The 20,972-nt window shown below is 44.5% G+C and overlaps 1 protein-coding gene and 1 pseudogene across 1 annotated transcript in view; one reads left to right on the top strand and one right to left on the bottom strand.

The window, feature by feature from the left end:
- ENTHD1 (ENTH domain containing 1) overlaps positions 1-20,972 on the top strand; it is a 118,108-nt gene that overhangs the window by 84,046 nt on the left and 13,090 nt on the right. Inside the window, exon 5 of the mRNA XM_027871057.1 lies at positions 17,648-18,139. Coding sequence (XP_027726858.1) covers positions 17,648-18,139 — 492 coding nt within the window. The remainder of the gene's footprint in view (positions 1-17,647; positions 18,140-20,972) is intronic.
- On the bottom strand, positions 14,645-14,889 carry LOC114049710 (annotated as a pseudogene).

A 20,972-nucleotide genomic window follows, 5' to 3' on the forward strand; every position in this document is an offset into this window, starting at 1 on the left:
CTGTGTATCTAATTTCAAGTGGGAGTTAAGAGACCAAAGGGGATTCAAGCTGTGCGGTGCTTACTCGTAGAAACAAAAACAAAAAACAAACACTATATGAAAGTGGAAGTGACTGAATTAGATGTAATTCTTTTTCATTATGTACTCGTTTAATTATATTTTTCTCCTTTGGTTTCTATTACATAAGAGTTCATCATTACGTCCTCTTGGAAAAACCTGAGTTGCGTTGTGATGTCCTGCAAATGCTTTTAAAATCAGGCTTCAGAGGAGGTTTGTTGGTGGGTTTTGAAGAGATCCCTGGGAGCCGAGCCCTTCCAGATGCTTCAAGGTTATGGGTTCGGTTCATCAGCAGCTCAGGCCTCTTTTATAAGGGGATAGTCTCAGCTTGACTGTAGGAGCAGAGCAAGGAGAATGAAGCTGAGGTGAATTCCCTCAAATGGCTGCAGCCAGAAATGCTTCCGTCTCATGGAGAGAGGGCATTCAGGCAAGGCCGAGCTGCCCAGCCATTCTCTGGTTTCTTCCTTCATTTTGATTCAAGATGTCTGAATCCAGTATATTTCTTTTGGAATAGAAGCAGTAAGTGAAAAAACAAAACAAAACAAAAAACGCTTCTCCTCTGGTTTTCTCTGGGTAGGTCCTGAGACTCAGCAGCACCCCCGCCCCCGACTCTGGGTTTTTCCATGCCAGGACTGAGTCTGGAGCCGGCCAGCCACCCCCCCCAAACAACTCTTTTTGGCTGGAACCCCTCTCCACCCTGAGCTGTGTCTGAGAAACTTTAGGGCATAATGGTCCTTTCTAATTATCAGTCTGATCCACAGATGTGGGTGAAAGGGCTCCTAGTGCCCATAAAGCACTCAGAGTAACAATGCGTTGGTGGGGTACAGGACAGCCTTTATTCCACTCCACAGAAACAAGTAAGGGATTCACACTAGCCCATAAACAATGAATGCAATTTTTCTCTCTGGTGAGTATTAGTCTTTTCCCCCAGGGTCCTAAAATCCTCCACACTCATAGCAATACCTTGTGGTTCAGTCTCCCCTCAGAAAGTCAACAAATGAGGTTGCTAAGGAGGCAACCTAACATGCCAGTGAGTCCCTCTTCTACCCCACAAATGGATACAATCATCCTGCCTTAGGGTTACCCTGTGGTTTGGACTCTCCTGGAGGAAAACACTTTGAGGTTGCTAGCCAGTCCACCAGACCTCCCCCTCCATATTGTGGTGAGAACCATTTTCAGAAGCCAGAAGCCTCACAGGGATCCACCCTTGTGATGGAATGCTGAGGGGCTTAGCCTCCGGTTCAGAGGAAAATGGCCTTGGCTAGGGCTGCAGGAGAAACAACCTTTCTTTCCATCAGGCCTGCACTGTCCAAATATCTTAAGGTAACTCGCGGTGGCAGGCAGAGACCGGCTGATTGCAGCTCCTCCTCTTCCTTGAGGCCCATCCTCTAGAAGGCACCGAAGGGCACAGGTCATACCTTCCACAGGGGCTACAATCCCCACCTCCCCCTGTAAGCTCATCAAGGTGCATGTGGATCATAGCAGTGTCCTGACCCACCCCTTCGGAGTGGTTTCTAGATGTCAGAAATCCATTCCTGCTAGCCTGCCCATCCTGTAGAGATTTGGTGTCGACCCAGAGGCCAAGGGATGGGAGGGTTTATGTTATAAATAAGGTGTTATAGGCTGCAGTGCCCCGACGGCATAGAAGCAACCCCTTAGTAGTAAATTAAAAGGGTTCCTGCTGTGTGTGGTCTTGAGATGAAGTGGAAAGAGGATGAAATGATCTGCTGAAGAGTTAAGTGATGGGGAAGTCAGAGAAATGGGAAGATCTTCACGGGAAAAATAAGAGCTGGTGGGGAGGAGGTGGAGGAGGGCACTGAAGAGGGAATTCTCAGCATCTTGCATGTCCCTGATCATTTGATTTGCGTAACAACATTTTGTGTGGAAGTCCCATATCTGGACAATGTTCACAATGATCTAGAAGGCTGGAATCAACTGACAAAACCCTTTGAATCAACGCCTGTTCCCTGGAGCCTTGACCGCCTATTATCCCTGCTCCCAAATAATAAACTGGACCGCAGTGAATGAGCCCCTCTGCGGCACCAGAATGCTAACATGCATCTAAATTACAACGACTCTCTGAAATAAGAATATTTTACTAAAACTTTTTATAGGGAAAAAAAAGAATGTTGACATCCTGTTTATTAACCACACCCTGCTCTAGGACCCAGGCTTACTTTCTAAGTAATAGGCAAAATATAAGGAGAACACAGCCCTCCTTTATAAGCAAAAAAATGACTCCAAATAGTCTGCTACATCTAAGATGCAGAAATTACAGTTAAACCACAGCTGAAGCCCCAGAAAATAGGGCTGGGGAAAGGGGAGGACAAAGGTTTTATTTGAAAGTCCATGATATTTACTCGTGAAGGGAAATGAATAATACAAGCAAAGTGTTCTTGAAATGACTGAAATGCAGTCCTCCCATTTCTTTAATTTAAAAAAAAAAGGAAATCTCATTTCTTTCTCTGAAGGGCTCATCCTGGTTGGCGGTTGTGTGCAGTGCAGCGCAGAGATTTGAGCAGCCTCATTATCAGAAGGGGAAAAAAACTCCAAAACCACAGGCTATGAAACCTTAAATAGGGGTCATCCTCCAACCTGCCCCATCCAATAGCAGAAGTTCTGGGAGGATACCGGCCCCTCCATTTATTCCCTCATTGCTGATTAGAGCCAGAGATGTTTCTTGAGGCAGTCTCTGTTTCCCTGAAGCCAGCAGATTGCTAACAAAATGCTAATCATGGTACTTGACCAGCTCTTCTGCAGATAGTGACGTTCCACACAACAGACTGTGGACGCAGAAAATGGACAAAACAGACAGGGTGGCATTTGACCTGGTTTTGGGGAGGTTGCTTCAGCCCATAAAAACATCCACTTTCCTCCTATTTAATGATTTTGCAGCCTTTTTTTTTCCTTTTTTACAAAACCAGTCACAGCTCTCACAGTAACCTTATGGAAGTGCCTCAGTTTTGCAGCTGCTGGATCAACGTGGAACATGGGCCCCGAGAGGGGGATGCCCAGGGTCACAGGAACTACAGGTCTCTCTTTAACAGCTCTGTTCTGGCTCACCATCAGGCTCCAATGTTTGGAGCAAATATAGATGAAGGGAAAAGCTGCCTTGCACCAGTGTGGGCATTTGCTTCGTTTAGTTTAGAACAGGGCCTCATGGATAGAGAGCTGCCAGATACATTCATCAAACATCTCTTCTGTGCAAGGCGGTGTGCTCGGAGAGAGAGAGAGGTGAAAAGAGATAACAGTCCCTGCCCAAGGGGAACTTGTAGTCTCATGTTGGGGGCAGGAGATGAATTATGGCCTATATACAAATACAATATGGTGTATGTTGTGTCTGTGATGTGGGCAAAGGAGATCCAAGTGCTAAGGGAAATGTGGGGAGGGGGAGCCCACTTTCATCTAGGGTAGGGATGGGCTAGGGAAGGCTTCCTGGGAGAGGAGGCATCCTTGAAGGAAAGGGGAGAGATTTCAGCAGATGGAGAGGGAGGGGAACTAAGTTCCAGGTATGGGGAATTGTGTGGGCAATGCCACAGAGGAAGGAGAATGCAGTGGGAGAGAGGATGCTGGAGAGTGGTCCAGTTTGGCTGAGCCAGGTATCTTGGAGCCAGATTGGAAACCGCCTTGCAGGTCGGAATGCGGAGTTCCAGCTGTATTTGGTAGGCAGTGGGGAGTCACTGAAGGGTTTTTTGTTTTTGTTTTTTTTTTAGGCAATTGGGGTTAAGTGATTTGCCCAGGGTCACACAGCTAATAAGTGTCAAGTGTTTGGTCTGAGGCTGGATTTGAACTGAGGTCCTCCTGACTTCAGGGCCAGTGCTCTATCCACTGCGCCACCTAGCTGCCCCCTCACTGAAGGTTTTGAATAGAGGACTGGCCTGCTTGCTATTTTCCACACATGAATGAATGAATGACTGGAAAAGCATTTATTCTGGGCTACTGTGGGCCAGGCACTGTACTAAGCACCGAACAGTTCTTGCCCTCAAGGAGCTTACATTCCAACAGATTAAAAACAATCTCTATTAGGGAGCTGTGTACATACCATGGCTTAGAGATGGCAGAAGAGACAGAAGGAAGCCAGAAAAAACAGTCAGGCAAGCCGGGCAGCTTCAGAAGCTTCAGGTTGAATTTTATTATGTATTTTAAAAGAAAAGCAATCTGTCCATAAGAGAGTCATGCAGTTTCGTGTGTGCAATCCCAATGCCCATTCTGTTTGGTTCGTAAGTTCAGAATAAAAATTAAGATTCGGTAGAAGAGATTGCTGGGGAAGTAGACTTGGGCCTGGGCAAGATAAAGGGAAAGAGTCCAATTTCATCTCCCCTTCCATCCCTTTGTCCAGACTCTCCCCTGCCTGGGATGTGCTCCCCCCCTCACCTCTCCCTGCTTGAATCCCCCATCTTCCTTCAGGGCTTGGCCAGGGCTGGCCCTGTCTGTGGGAGGGACCTGTCTTTATTTCCCTTTCTTGGCCTTTCCCCTCCCCTGACCAGGTGGGGAATGAAAGGAGGAGGCATGATGGGCACTGCCAGGGGTGTGCTAGCACCACTCCATGGTGGGAGCCGATTGTTTAATTTTCAGTGTGAGCATTTATACCTCAGAAATTGGTACACACTATAAATTGGGCTTGAATTATTGTTAGCTGATTGTCTAGATTTGAGAAAGCCATAGATAAAATGTTAATAAAGCAGAAGAAACTTAAAAGTGGGGTCTGTATATTTTTTCATAGACCTAGTTGTTAAATATTTACCAGCACACCCCTGACTGAAGACCTGAGTTCAAATTCTGTCTCAGTCACTTTCTAGCTGTGTGAGCCTGGGCAAGTCATTCGCCCTCCCTGTGACTCAGTTTCCTCATCTCTAAAATGAGGGAATTGGGCTCACAGGCCTCTAAGGTTGCTTCCAGATCTAAAAGAGCACCTTCACCTGACTTTGTCTAGCCTTTGGGTTTATTTCTCTGTGTACTTGTACCCACCCTCCAGTAGAAAGTCAGCTCCTTAGGACATGGCCTATTTCCTGCATATATTTCTATCCTTGACAACCAGCCCAGTGCCTTCTATTGCAAAGGCACTTAACGAATGCTTACTGAATAGAGTTGAATGAAATTAAAGTAGTCATAGTGGTATAGCAGGAAGGTGACATGGACAATGATATGTAGGATGGAGTGCTTACACGAGAGAGGCAGGAAGATCTGGAGATGATGACGAGTGGATGGGAGAGCAGAAGGAAGGGCCTGGGTTAGAGAGATTGCTGCAGCGGTGGGGAAAAGAGAAGGCCACAGGGCAGAGAGATTTTGGAAGTGAAAATGACAGGAGTTGGCACCTGACCGGGCAGGGAGACGGAGGAGAGTCCAAGACTGACTCCAAGTGCAGCACGGGATCCTGGACAGATGGTGCCGCCATTCATAGAGACGCAAGTCGGGGAAGAGGGACAGATTTGGGGATCGAGGGAATCCTAGCTTTTTAGGAATCCAGTTTTTTACTTGATGTCATGTAGCACCCTCAACAGAAAGCTCAAGCATGCAGGTACTTTTCATGGTGAAGCATGCCGCGGCTAGAAACAGCAGTGTGGCACTGTCCATAAGCCAAGGAGAAGCCCCCTGGCGCCCTGGCCCAGAGCAGCCCAGCCTACATCGTGGGACCTCAGGACTGCTTCTGACTTCTCTGGGCTCCTGAGCTGCCTGGACCTGACACCATCCCTGGCCTAGGAGAATGCAAAGTCCATGTGAAAAGAGGACGTTTGGTTCAGGATCCTGCCCTTGCCTATAGCTTAGTTTGATGGGGAAAATTCTCTTCTGTCTCTGTTTCTCCAGGCTGCTTCAACCATTGGCCAGTTCCCCATAGAATATGTATTCCCAGGGTGGCCCAAATGACCCCATCATCACTTCAGGTTCCAGGAATGGCCCCAATTGTCATAAACACTTTGGCCATTAGGCACCTAATCATCTCACTGCTTTTCCAGAGTTCGGTGATTGGCCCTATGCCTAGATATTCTGGCATCTATCAGATTGGGTTTAAATTCTGGCCAAAAAAAAGAATTATTGGTATGGAAATGACCTACTGAGTTTTCAGCAATATTTATTATTGGGCAAAATTATTTATTATTGGTTGAGCACTTAATGTTATGAAAGATGTTATCTAGCAAAGAAGATTTTACACTTATTAATTAGTTCCCTCCATTTATAATGGCATTTATAATTTACCTAAATTGATATTTTATTAATTCTATTATATGATGTATTTATAATTTATTCATATTAATTTATAATTGTTTATAATTATATCACCTCCATGATCCATTTATAAAAAAAGAAAAAAATTGAGCTATCTTACTAGAGATTGAAAAAAGAAGCACCTTTTTCATGTAACATATAGCTCTATTTCTTTGGGAAAATTAAAGCATTATCCCAGATTTACTTTGCTCAAAATAGGTGATAATATGCCCTGTCTCATGAGCTGATTTGAAATGTTATTTTCTTATCATCGTGTTTATAGACAATAAAGTTCAGCACTTCATGAGATAGGTGATTTCATTCACAGTCATCATCTTTGGCATCAGAGTAGTCACAGCATTCATGTTTATGGAGTGCTTTAAGGCTTAGGAAGCATAGATAATTTACTTCCTCCATGGAAAGCTATTGGAATAGGATGGTTTCCTAAGTTCTGAAGATTCACCTAAGAGCCAATGATGAGGCTTTAAACTTACCCAGGTTGGTCCACGAACAATAGGCCCACAGCCTTTCCAGTGTGCTACAACATGTTGGAGCTTGCACTCTACTGATATGAGTCAGTCAATTAGTAAGCACTTACTAAGCACCTACTATGTGCCAGGCACTGTGCTAGACGTTACAGAACCCAGGGTCACTGTAAAGCATCAGAGTTAGACTTTAGTGAAGGGAAAACAATATATGCTATAATTAACATTGAATTGTTTGTCCAAATGAAGTTTTCTCAAATTCCAGTGGACCCGTAATTATATCAGAACAGAGAGCTCCTGTGAGGAACGGTTTCTACCAATACAGTTTGGCACCTGCTCTTAGTTTTAGAAAACTGCCTGGGATCAGAGAGCCAGTGTGGGTTGGAGGCAGGACTTGAATCCAGGTCTTCCAAATTCCAAGACCAGGTCTCTAGCCTCTATGCCACCCTCTCTCACTTCCCAAAACATGTACAGGAAATATATCAAAAGGAAAATATGTCTTACTTATTATAGTTTTTTTCCTTTTCTATTATATGCTTGTGACTAAAAAAATTTAAAAGATTTGTTTTAAGTACATTCTGTACCTTCCATCTACTCTGGTTTATATGTACTAATTTATTTGTATATATATATATGTTGGCCACCCTGTCACAATGTAAGCTCCATGAGGACGGGGACTATTTTTGCTTTTTCTTTATGTTCCTAGGACTTAGCATGGTGTCTAGCACATAATAAGGCCTTAATAAATGCTTGCTGGTTGATTGGTATTATTTAACAGAAATGGTTAATGTCTATTTTAAATTAATACATTAAATATATAAATTACAATTAGGTCCTGATTATTGAAAATAATGACTCCCCATGGAGTGGTTGCATTATTTGAACTTGTACTATTTAAGTTATAATATATATAAAGATCGGTTCTAGTCCTGTGGAAATAACGCAATGAAAATTTGAATAAGGAGATCACTTTCGATGGTTCATTATTTGCAGTAACTGTAATGAGCACCTTAAATCTTTTTCCTATATTTCTTTGCCTCCAACAAAAACCTGTTCTGTGTGCACTTGGTCTAGCTTAACTGCTCTTCCCATCTTTGCTTTATTTGGGGCTATTTCTACTTCTTCCTGGAACACATTAAAATATGTGATGTTAGAAGCCAAATTTTGAATATGGTGTCATTGAGGAAGATGAAGAGTTTTTAATGGAAATCATGACAGATCTTTTCCATTTTTTATTTGCTTATTGTCCTGTTTTCATCCTTAAATACCTTTCAGCCTAATTGGGTCTGTTGACAAGCTTTTTCTCAACTTTTATTTCTTCTACTGTTTCTTCCTATTTTATGAGGTAATGGCATGCATAATCTTTCCCTATCCTGCACTGTAAAATTTTGCAAATGAATTTACATTCCAAATTAGTTTTACCCTTGGCTGCTATATCTCTCCACTTGGCAAGAGGATCAAGTATTTGCTGGCTGAGATGGTTTCTGGGTTCTTTTGATCTCCTCACTGTGGCAATTGTTTTAAATTGTTTAAACTGTTCTTTTATTCATTCTTCTCCCCTTTTTGGAGGAGGGGAGAGGCATCAATAGCTTGTTTATACTGGCCAGATTGGAGTTGTTTCAACTGCACGACATAGCTTTTGATTTTTGTTCTTTTTCCTAATTGATATTGATTTTGCTCTAACAACTCGATTGTCCACACAGACAGATGATTTGGAAATGCCGACCACATCAACAACTAGCCATTACCCGTCGGAATACACAGCTTCATTTTTTGTAATGCTATTTGGTGCTTGCCCAGGGCCTTCTGACTTTCTTCAAGAAACTGTTCCTAGTCTATAGACGTGAGGCTTCTGAGCCTGCCAGCTCTGAGCCTTGGACATTAGCTATGTTGCTAGTTTAGAGTTGTGGGCTGACAAGCATATTTGATTCAAATGGAAAAGATTTTAAAGGCCGACCCGACAATCTGGTAGACAGGAATGTAAAGAGCGATTAAACTATTGGGGCCTGAGGGCAGTAGGAAGAGAGAGGAAGGAGTGGATTCCAATGGTAAGTTTTGATAGAGTTTGACCACAGATTTGATATAGGGGGTGAGAAAGAAGGAAGAGTCAGAGATTCCTGTTAGGGTTCAAGCCTGGGTTAGTTAGACAACAGAAATAGGGAGAATGTTTGAGGAAGATACTTAGTTCAGTTGTGGACAGTTCATTCAGAAAACATGGAGGTGCCTAATGGTTCCGTGGTGCCGGGAATAGAGACCAGAATGTCCAAGCAGCCTCTGCCCTCAAGGAGAAACAACGCGGGCACCAACAGGGAAGCACGAAACCGCAGCCAGAGGAATTTCTGGAGGCACGAGGGATCCAGGAGACCTAGGATAGGGGCCCTTGCAGGAGGGGCCCCTGAGCTGAGCTGTGAAGGAGAAGATGGAGTCTATAAAGTGGAAGTGGTCAGGGAGTGCATTCCGGGTCCCAATTGGGGCCAAAAGCCTGGTGAGGTAAGCTGGGGCCAGATGGTGAAGGGCCTTGTCTCCGTAGAAATTTTGAGAGACAGAGTTTCGAGCACAATTGGTTTATTGGTTGGGCCAGCAGTAACCAATAAATCAGGTAAATGGCCTTGCTTGGGCCTTTCAGACTCAGGTGTGTCTTCCTTCTGATAGGCCTGACGCTGCTTGGGACCTCTCCTGGCAAAGGCAAGGCAATCGCAGTTGGGAGATATTTTCATGAGGACTTGGGTTAAAAGTTCTCAGCTCCTCCCTATTACTTCATTGCTGGGGGTGGAGGCAGGACTCATGAGGGTAGGATTAGTCTGCAGCTGGGGAAAGTGGGAAGGCCTTCAGATGTGGCTGATTATGCCTGCTCCAACACTTCACGAATGCTAATTGTTCTGTGAGACCCAGACAGAAGCTAGGGTCCCACCGGGGAGGGGCCCAGCCCAAACTGGTTAAAGAGCAGATGCCTTATGGGCTAGAAGTGACCACCAGACCGATCAGACCTTTTAGGAATTACCTGCCCTTCAGAAGTGGGCTCCGACAAGATGAGCAAAGGGATGGAGCCCAGAGTGATATTGGTTATTAAATAACACAGCACAACATTAATCTTTCTCAGCCTCAGAAGCCAAATGAAAGAGTTTATATTTTGTTCTGGAGGTGAGGCAGCCCCCAGAGCACCTTAGCCAGGAAAGTTATGCCATCAGCCCCATGTCAGATGATGCTCAATTTGGCAGCTTCCTGGATGGCCAGCCAGCTGACACTGGAACTCTGGGAAGAATCTGGGTCTGGAGATCCATAGAATCCAGAGCCATCTCAATGGAGAAAGAACTGAAACCACCGGGCGGGATGGGGGAGGGGAGCAATTGGTAAGGGAGGGGGGACAGATTCTTGACAGGAAGGAAGAAGCTAAGAAGGCGTGGCCAGAGGGCAGGCACAGATGTCTTTGACTGCCATAGTTACGGGGTAGGCAGGTTCTCTTTCACACAGGCGTTTTTAAGCCAGTGAAAGATACATTTCAGCTTTTATCTCATGTCCTGCTTCCCAGCTCTGTGCTTTGTAATCTGTAATAAGATGCTATTTATCTTACTCATAGAAGAATTGGTCGCAGCAAGAGCTCCCGTGGAATGTAACACCTATTATTAGATTCACAATATGATGGCAGGTAAAATAGCACGCCCTGATTATAGTACCTGAAACAAGGCAGTGGAAACATTACAGAGAAATGAAAAAGGCACCACCATATTATTTTCATACCTTATAAGCAAGTTTCTTTAATCAAATTCAAAACTAAACTTCTTTCCCAACTACCTTCATCTTGTCTCTTAATCAAGCATCTGTAAAATAAAGGGATCGGATTAGATATTCCCTAAGGTGCCTTCCATTTTTAAATTCTATTAGTGATCAATCAACCAGCCAGCATTTATTAAGCACCTGCTATGTACAGTACTAGGCATTGTACCAGGTATTGGGGATAAAAAAACAAAAATTTAGAAAGTCTCTGCTCTCAAGGAAGTTACATTCTCATGTCTCTTGTATGCATCATTTTATTTACATGTGTTTGTAAGAATGTGTGCTTTTTGAGGGCAGAGACTGTTTTTGCTTTTCTTAGCATCTTAGCTCTTCCTACAATGCCTGACACACACGAAGCATTTAATGCTCCTTTGTTCATTGATTGCTAAACATCTAGACAACATGACATACAAAGTAGATCAAAGGTAATCTTAGTGGGGACGACATTAGCCGATGAGGAAACCAAGAAACCCATTGCACAGATGGTGGTTCTTGAACTTAGTCTGGAAGGAAAACTGGGATTGCAGGATGTGGAGATGATGAGGGGGAGCATCCATGCATGGAGGACCGCCAGTGCGATGGCTGGGAGGTGGGAAATGGAGCCAAGTAGGCCGGTGTGGTTGTACCACAGAGTGAGAAGACTAGGAAGGGAGGAAGGGGCCAGCTTCTGAAGGGCTTTAAATACAAGCAGAGGAGTTTGTATTGGATCGTAGAAATAGTAGGAAGCCAGGGGCCAGGGTAGGGATGTCAAGGTCAGGCCTGGGCTTTAGGAAGATCACTTGTCAGCTGCGTGGAGCAGAGATTGGATCTCGGAGAGACCAGACATAGGCACCAGGTGATAAGGATGATGGCTGTGGGAATGGAGACAAAGGGATGGGTACCAGAGATGATGCTGAGATGGAAATGCAAAATCCGTGGGCTTCTTGGAGATGAGCGTGAGGGCTGCAAGGGGCGGTGGTGAATGAGAGTGAGGAGGTGAGGCTGACCCTGAGGTTGTGACCCTGAATGCTGAGAGGGCGCGGCTGCCCTAGACAGGCAGAGGGAAACGCAGAAGAGGGTTGAGTTTGGGGGGAAAGAGGATGAGTTCTGTTTGACTTGCCAATGAGAAACCCGGCTTGAAATGTCCAATAGGCTGTCGGTGATGCAAGAGTGGTGCTCGGAAGAAAGGCTAGGGCTGTCATTGGCATAAAGATGGCAGCCGAACCCATGGGAACTGAGGAGATCACCGTGTGAGAGGAGCTAGATGGTAAAAAGAAGGCCCAGAGCAGATGATTCCAACAAATACTTTCTTAGCAGTGTCTATAACCCTTTTACTTAAATTCATTCATTATCTAACATTTAACAAACCTGCTGTGTGCACAGCCCTGTGTCAGGTACTGGGGGAGAGACAAAATTGAGACAAAGACACCAACCTTCTCTCCTCATAGGACTTAGCATCTAGGTGGGTAGATGAGAAACTTAGAGAACTGTAATATACGCTATTTTGTGAGTCACCAAATTCAGTAAACATTCATTAAGTGGTATGGTTATGTGCCAGGCACTGTGCTAAGCACTGGGGATACAACGAGAGAAATGAAACAGTCCCTGCCCTCAAGGGGCTTCCATTTTACTGGTAAGTACTGTAGAAAGTTGTAAATCGTAGCGCTAAGTGAACACCCAGGAGGAGGTAGTTGCTGAAAAGGGAGATTCCATGGAGAAATTGGCATATGAGGAGGAGAGAAACTTCTAGGCATGAAGAATAGTAGCTTGTGTAAAGGCATGGTGTTAAGAAATGGCAAGACACATCTACACTGTGGGGCTAGGGTAAGCTATGCAAGGATAGTGCCTGCACCCTTTATTGCTTGCAGACCTCACCTCCTACAGTCCTCTTCTGATGGCTCATTGTGCAGAGAAAACACCCCTGAGTTCCCAGCCTGAGGATGGACCGTAGCATCACAGACTCAGAAGCTATCCCGTTCAGCCTCTGTACCTTTTACAGATACAGGAGCTGAGGTCCAAAGCGACACAGATCTGACGTGGCGAAGCAGGGTGTGAATCCACAACTTCTAGCTCCAAGTCCACCGTTCTTTCCCAGTCTGGAAGGCTGTGAATGGAGCAAACAGTCCAGCGGGGCCTTAACAAGGTAGAAGGGCTCTGAGTAGGAGCCTGGCTAGAGACTGTGTTTGACCTGTAATACGCACTGGCAGCCTTCCTTTCTCAAGGTCTTTTTCTGGTGAAATACTCAGCCTGTCCACCTGCTGTCCATTGCCCAGCCCCTCCCTGTCTGGTTGTACATGTCCTGGGCCCCTCGGCAATGGTGTCTAGACCACTACTTTCATACAGTGTTCTATAGCTTGCATATAGTGACCAAGCATCTTTTTGTTGAGATCTGGGCCACAGTGGATAGAGCACTGGGCCTGGAGTCAGGAAGACCTGAGTTCAGCTCTGGCTTCAGACACTTACTAGCTGTGTGACCCTGAGCAAATTTGTCTCTGTTTGCCTTAGTTTCCTCATCTGTAAAACGGGAGCGATAAAAGCACCTACTTCTCAGCATTGTTGTGGTCCAGTGAGACAATAATTGTAAAGTGCTTAGCCCAGTTCCTGGCATATGGTAAATTCTAGATAAATGTTAGCTGTCATTAACATCTATTATCTACGACAGGCCACCATATCCAGTAGCGTTGCCGGGAGAATATTGGTATTGACTGAGTGTTGTCAGCAGGGACAAGTTTAAGGTTCCGGAAGTCTCCCCAAAACGATCCTGCCTGCACTCTTCTTCCTCTTCCATTTGGGGGCTACCTCTTGGCTCATCTGCACCCCGTCTGGGCCCTATCTAGAGAAGCTTTAGTTTCCCCTCATTATTCAGAATGAGGAAGTGACATCCGTCAATAAAAATCATTCGTTCAGCATTCACAAAGTGCCAGACATTTGTAAGGACGTGGCATCAATATGGAACGTGACGGACGGCAGGCACGCAACAGCACGATGGCTTTTGGTTTTGGTGGGCAAACAGTCACAGTTCACTTGGCTGTCGAATCTCACCCTTTAGAGCTTCTGGAGCCCTGTCTTCGACCATTCTCTTCTTTCTCCCCCAGGTATGGTTCCTAGTTTCTCTAACTCTGCCTCTCAGAAACCCGGCTCTTTTCTTATCACGGTTGGAGGGAATTATTTGAATGACTCGGCATCTAGCTTGATGGGAAGTGATGACAAAGGCAAACAATTCATACACAAATAGACATTCCTAGGCCAGGCTCGCCTTGAATTTCAGTTCTCTTACAGATGTGTGTCTAGTTAGAATAAATATCTTGTTTTCTCCTTTCCTCTAGAAAATGAACTTTTTTTTTTATCAAGCCTGATTACTTGATATGGATACATACTGACCCATTCATTCTCCTTCCTGTGCCTCTGATGGGCAGGTGTCTCCCTTCCTATCCTCACGTTTCTAGGATTTATTACCAGTGATAAAAATGACATTCAAAGGTAGATCTTGCCCCACTCCCTGACCTGCGGTGTCAGACTCAGTGAGGGCATACTGATTCCCATGGACGTCATGCTCTTTGGTGATAATGTATCATCACAATATTTTTCAAAAAACCGAGTGGATGGACCCCAGGTGAAGAGCCCCTCACCTAGTCCACTTGTACTTGACCAAACCTCACCTCTTCAGCCTCTCCCCAAGCTCTCTTCCAGCCAGCGCCTGAACACCTCCGGTGGGGACAAAACTAGTGGAAGGCATCACATTCCATGTTGGAAGTGGGGGGCTTCTGTCTCAACAGAGCAATAGACATTTATTCAGTGTCTCAGACAAAAAAGAAAACATCCCAGCAGCCACTGAAGAACTGACGCTGGCCTGTAGCCCTGCGGTCTCTATCCACTGCCCTGGTTCTTCCCTCTGGGGCCAGGCATCTGAGGCCCTCGTCTCTCTCATCTCACTGAAATCTTCTTTTTTCCAGGATGAACACCCCTTGTTCCGTCACCTGATCCTTCTTCTATCTACATGCCAGCTTCTCTCTGGCTTCCCTAAACTAGAGTGAGCACAGGACTCCAGAAGTGGCCTGACAAGGACAGAGCAGATTGTGTTTTTGTTTTGTTTTTGTTTTTGTTTTATTTGATTTATTAAGACATTTTCCACAAGATTTCTTCAATTAGAAGTTCTTTGACATGATGCCATCATTCTTTGCCAGCCGGAGTCATTAGATTCTCCCATTCTACGAATTACTCCACAGGTTGCCTAAGTTTTAAACTGGCCGTTGAATCTGCCTGTGCCATTTTCAATCGTGGCCACGTTCATCTGGATGGATGCGTGGTCCGTGGCCCAGATGATCCTGTTGCTTGCGGAGTATTTCCGCGGCACATATGGATCCATGAACTCGCCAGCATCGTTCTGCATGTCGAAAGCTGAGGGGCAGAGTGCAAACGCAAAAGGGCGGAAGAGAAAAAGGGGATGGCTGATTGAGTAGAATGTAAGCTCCTCGAGGGCAGGGACTATCTTTGGCCTCTTTTTATATCCTCAGGGCTTAGCACGGGGCCTGGCACATAGTAGGGGCTTAATAAATGTTTAGGCTTGATTGATGACCCGACTTGTTCTTGAGACTGCTTCTCTTCATGCACCTTACCATTGCGGATATAATTGTGGGTATCACACCATGCTGTTGACTCAGGTCGGGCAGTTCACTAGCACTCCTGTATCTCTGTCACAGTAGCTGGGATCTAGCTACGCATCCCTCAGCCTGAATTAGGGAAGCTAGTTTTTGGAACCCATGTAAGACTCTTCATTTGGCCTCATTCAGTTTCATTTGATTAGCTCTAACCCAATGGTGACTCTAGCCTGCTAAGATATTTTTTTTATCTTGACTGCCATTTCATGAATTGAAACACTCATTCTATGTTGTGAGCTGGCTTGCTTGAAAAGCTCATTTGTCCTTTGGGCCATGTCATCTGCACATTGATGAGCATGCCACCTTGCCTTCCTCAGAGTCGTGGATAATGTAACAGGGACCTGGCCAGTGGAGTGCCATCCACCAAGCACGACAGGCATGCTGTGCCTGCCACCAGCCCATGTAGAGAAGTCTGGAGGAACTTGCTTCCAGAAAGTCATGATGGCATATGATTGAAAGACCCTGCCCCTTGATTTGGAGCTAGTTACAGACATTCTCTACATCCAGTATGCTAACTCCATAGTAAAGAGATGGATTGTTGATCGGCTGCTGAGCCAGAACTGCGTGATGAGTCTCTGTCTCTTGCCCTTTCTGAAAGCGAGGTCTTCCCAATATCACCCACAGTAGCTCAGCATCGCTCCTGTGCCTTCTCTCAGAGCCCTGGTTGTAGTTCATCCGAATGGGCCCAGTGAGTCACCCTCAGAAGGGCACCTCAGGGGCAGCTGGGTAGCGCAGTGGATAGAGCACCGGCCCTGAAGTCAGGAGGACCTGAGTTCAAATCCAGCCTCAGACCAAACACTTGACACTTACTAGCTGTGTGACCCTGGACAAGTCACTTAACCCCAACTGCCTAAAAAAATAAAAAGGGCACCTCGATTCTGCCTAACTCGTTCTCACAGATAACTGTTTGGTTGCATCCTTCTCAATCCAAAGATAATTTTCCTTAGAAGAGAAAAGAATAGAGTGGCATCATCCCCTCATGTTGTCATTTCGTGCATCGTGAGCAGCAGTTCTACTCATTCTTTGAGTTTTTTCTTGCCCCATATTACTACTGAAACAAACAAGACCCCTTATGTTTCCTTAGCATTTGTGGCCACTCTTAGCTCTCATAGGATTGAGGTAACGTTTTGTATTCGTTTTAAGTTAGCCAGCCCTTAGAAACATGCCTTAGAAACCTGAATTTTCTGTGCATCCACGTTGGTCTATACAGCACTCCCTCTTCATCCTCATGAGTATCACTTCTGCATGTGTCTAGCTTCCCATCCCATTTGGGCCACCTTCCAATGAACACTTTGAAATCTGCCTTCTCAGGATTAAGGGTGCACATCAGACGTTCTCAGATTTCTTGCCCTGTATGGCTGAGTGGTCCCTTGCCTCCCAAAGCTCCTGTAGTTTTTACTTCATCATTAGGTTTTTCTTTATTTTAAGAATTTATATTAAGAATAAAGTTTAGAATAGCTGTTCCTCTCGTTGCTTCTTTCACTTTTTGAAAGACAAAATTACCATTATGGCAGATGACCAATCTATTAGTTTCTCTTCTTTTGGCAGGGAGAGAATGCCAGCACATGTTTAAATAGTTGAAATCTCCCATCACTACAATATCATGCTTCCATGCTAGTTTTGTGAGCTGTCTTCCAAAGTCTTCATCTACCGCCTCCTTCTGTCCAGGTGGTCTGTATTATAGCTTTACAACCATATTGTTTCTCCACTGATTCTCATCCAAATGTCCTCCATGCTGTTTCTACCCTCAGAATCCTGAGTTTGCTCATATAAGTACATATTCTTAATAATCAACATTATTCCATTCCCTTTCATCTCTTGTTTCTTTTGAATACGGTATATTCTTCCAGAGCCAAATTCTCCTCATGAATCCTATTCTACCAAGTTGTGATATCTAGGAAGTCAAATTTGCCTCTTTGCATTCAGATCTCTAGTCCACTCTGTTCATTACCCATGCTTTGTATTTTTGTATACAAATCTCTGAGGTTATATATATATATATATATATATATATATATATATATATGGGTTATATTTCTGGCTTTTTTCTTGGATATTGTCTTCTATGAATCTTTTGTAGGTCCTTTCTCCTATTCTTCCTGCTCTGTTGTACCTGCTATTCTCTGGTGTCTGATGCAGCCATTCACTACCCAAATATGACTTTCTCTTCAGAATCTCCTGCCTTCAGCTGGTTCGGACCCTAATTCGGCCACGGTGGGAAAGCAGTCGGTTCATTTTCCTGGGTTTCCGTATTTCCACTTGTAAAGGGATAGGGTTCTATGTATTCAAGATTAACTTGAAAACCAAAGTGACAGGATGCAGAAGTGAAAGGGAGTAATAACCATTTATATAATGATCTGAGAAATTAGAGATGTTACTAAATGGGAGAGAATGCTCCATTTAGGGCAATAGAATTATCCTTGTTATGGGAGGAAATAGAGCATAGCAGCTTTCATTTTCAAATCATAATTCCTGTTTGTTATTTTACAGATGCTGTTCCTGCTCCTTTGGAAAAAAGTCCATCTCTGCATACAAATTTGAGCTTGGGCAAAAGGCTAGACAGTTTTGGCATCGGCCGATTTGATTTATCAAATCTTGCACTGGAAAACGCCATGCAACGATCTCCAGACTGTCATTCCCCTCAGAAAAACTGTGACGCCTTGGGAAGCGTGCAGGGCCTCTGGCCACCGGGGAGAGACGAGGCTGTCAATACCAACATAAGGGTGTCCAAGTCTGATCCTTTCTGCCATAGATCTCAGGCTTTTGTCCATAGATCCCAGGCTTCTGTAGAGACCCTCTATGTGTCTCCCTCCTTCAAAGCCTTTGAACCTGTGAAGGAGAGTTTAATTAGCAAGGAGCACCCAAAACCAATGCAGAGTCCTTCCAAACAATTTTCTGAGAATAATACAACACCTTTGCCAAATCTCAGCTCTTACAGCATTAAGATGGATGGTTTGGGCTTCAACCCTTTTGCAAGACATGGTAAGTCTAATCAATGCAGACACACACCCGTGTCTCTGCTCTCTCTTTCTCTCTCCTTTACTTTAACCGTTCTCTGTAGCCCACATCAGCTTTCTTTCTTCCTCCTTTTCTCTTAGTATCTACCTGCCATGGAGTGATTTTCATCTGAGAAATTGGCCCTTTGTGCTCAGGTTCTAAGACACATTTACTATGGGCTACAGGCACTTAGGAGGCCTGTGTCACTCAGATTGTGAGCCACAGCAGTATAGAACAAATTGGGAAGAAATCAGTATTAAGAAGAGCTTTCTGTTAGACAGTTTGCTTAGATGCTACTAGCTGTCTCAGAAAGAATTGGGATTTTTGCATGTATTTTTTTAACAATTTTTTTCGTTTTTTTAAAAGAATTTAAAAGAATCTGTACTGTGTACAGATTGCATGAGAACAGATCTCTTCCTTTCTCTCTCACTCTGTCCTTTCTAAAACGCCTAGAAGACGTTAGCAGTGTGATCTGGACTAAATGAGAGAGGGCCAGGGCCAGAGCCAGATTGCACGCCCTTGGCCGTCCACTGTTCATGCTTTTCATTATAAAGTCATGTTTTATTCCTATAATTTAATTAGCACCAGTACAGTTTGTTTGCTCATGCGGCTGTCTAAGTAGCAGTCTGGTTGATTTTCAGTTATAAATCAGGTGTAATAATGCTTGCCAACTGATATTAACATAAAGCTTTTAAGTGGCTCGAACACAGACCTAAAGTAAATAAAAGTACTGAAAGGCGCTATATCAAGGATGAAGAAATCCACAGACTAGGGATGGCAAGGTCAGGGAATAGGCAAGCCCCATCCCCATCACCCCTTCTGGGACGATTGGCATCGAACCGGAAGAATGGTGAAATGGGGATTCAGTTTCGTGGACAATTTAGCTTTTCTGTTGCTGCCTGCAGAGCTCCCAGAAAGGACTGGCCTGAGAATTCTGGCAACGGGACTGTGCTTGTTCCATAGAAGCTACGGAAAAGCAAAGGGACGTAATTTGAGGGTGGCTGTCAGCTTACTATGTGACTCTAGAAATCTAGGAGGAAAGGGTTCTTGAAAACTGATGGGAATAAATATTTCCATTCTTAGATTCCTGTTTTGTTCATCCAGCTAGGATTTTTAAGTGCCTGTGGCTGAATGTGGCAAATATTGTGCTAGTCCTGGGGAGATGAAGATAAAAAAACTAAACAATCTTCTCATTAAAGAATTCATTCACAACAAGAGCACAGAATATTAAATATAAAGCATGTGCAAAGTAATTTCCACAGTGAAAGTGTTAGCACAGGGAAAAACTTCATAAAGGGGGTGGCACTTAGTTTGATGGAGGTGAAGAAGGAGGGCATACTAGGCATGGGGGACAGCCTGGATAAAGGCATGTAGATGGGAGATGGAATGTTATGCAGGGAAACCCTGGAGTTGAGACCAGCTGAAAATCCTCACAGTTTTCTTGTGCTTTACAGTTTCTGCACCTTACATGTGGGTAAGTTAGGGCTTCTTACCCTCTTGTGTGTCATGGACCCTGTTGGAGGTCTGGGGGAGCCTAGGGACCCCACTCAGAATCAGGTTTTGAAAAGCACGTAATAAAATACGTAGGATTCTAGAGGAAATCAATTATACTGCAATGAAAATGCGATTTTTTTTCCCCATCCAAGTTCACAGTTCCTCTGCAATCTGTCCACAAATCCCTAGGAGATTAGATTTAGGATTAGGAGCCTGTGAGTTAGTGTTAAGAAACTCTGGTTGGGGGAGAGGAGAGGAGAGGAGAGAAGAGAGAGAGAGAGAGAGAGAGAGAGAGAGAGGGAGGGAGAGAGGGAGAGAGAGAGAGAGTGAGAGAGGGAGGGAGAGAGAATAGGATTTATTAAGTGTTTACTATATTCCAGGCACTGTACTTACAAGCAGATAGAAGAGAGGCCTTATCCTTAGGGAGATTGCATTCTAGTAGAAGATAACGCATCAAAGGTTGGGATGGGGAGTCTAGGTTTGCAGAGACCACGGCAAGCCTGGGGCCTCCTCAAGTGGAAGCTTCAGAAGGCACTTACCCTCTGAAGAAGCTGAAGGGATGGAGCCATTACCAGTGAGGAAAGCCCGTCCCTTGGTGAGTGGAGGTGAAACGGTGGTCAAGGGCGTTATGGGCTGCTAGGGGGTCGAAGAGTAATGGAGAATCAAACAACTGGTTGCTAAAAATATTTTGCTGCTGCATTTCTTTTCCTATTGCTTATTATTTTCTTAGAAAAAACTTTCTCTATAGCGTCCTACATAACACAGATTTAAAGAAGAGAGAGGTTGTTGTTGCTAGAGGTATTTTAGGGAATTAAAAATGTCCTTTAACCAGACAAGTGGTCACTTGGATACCACAGACTGCCATCGCCCACTCACGCCGGAGGACTTGGTGCTGGCGAAATGCTGGGCTGGAAGTTAGCGAAGGAACAGTTCTGTTACATGGGATTACAAGTTGGTAGCTTAGTTTGATTTTTCTCTGATTATTTCTGAGTTCTAAAAAAGCCCCCAATGTTCTTATACTTATTAGGGTTAGATTATTTATAGAACACTGCGCTGGCATGCATTTTGAGCATTCGACACTTGCTGTGAGTTTTTCAGATTCAGAATGCACCCAGGTGATAGCCAGCCAGCCAGCCAGCCACGTCTGCTGCTTTTTGACGCGAGAACTCAGCCACCCGAGATGCCATAATTCATGATCTTGGGTTTTCATGTCTGTTCAGGCAGCTCGTTGCACTGAATTTTCCCCATTTGTTTTCTCCTGGGATCATAACAACAACAGTAACAATAACAATAATAATAATAATAATAACTCATTAATTCAGCA

The sequence above is a fragment of the Vombatus ursinus genome, unplaced genomic scaffold, assembly GCF_900497805.2.
Source record: "Vombatus ursinus unplaced genomic scaffold, bare-nosed wombat genome assembly UNPS02003292.1, whole genome shotgun sequence".
Classification (NCBI taxonomy): domain Eukaryota; kingdom Metazoa; phylum Chordata; class Mammalia; order Diprotodontia; family Vombatidae; genus Vombatus; species Vombatus ursinus.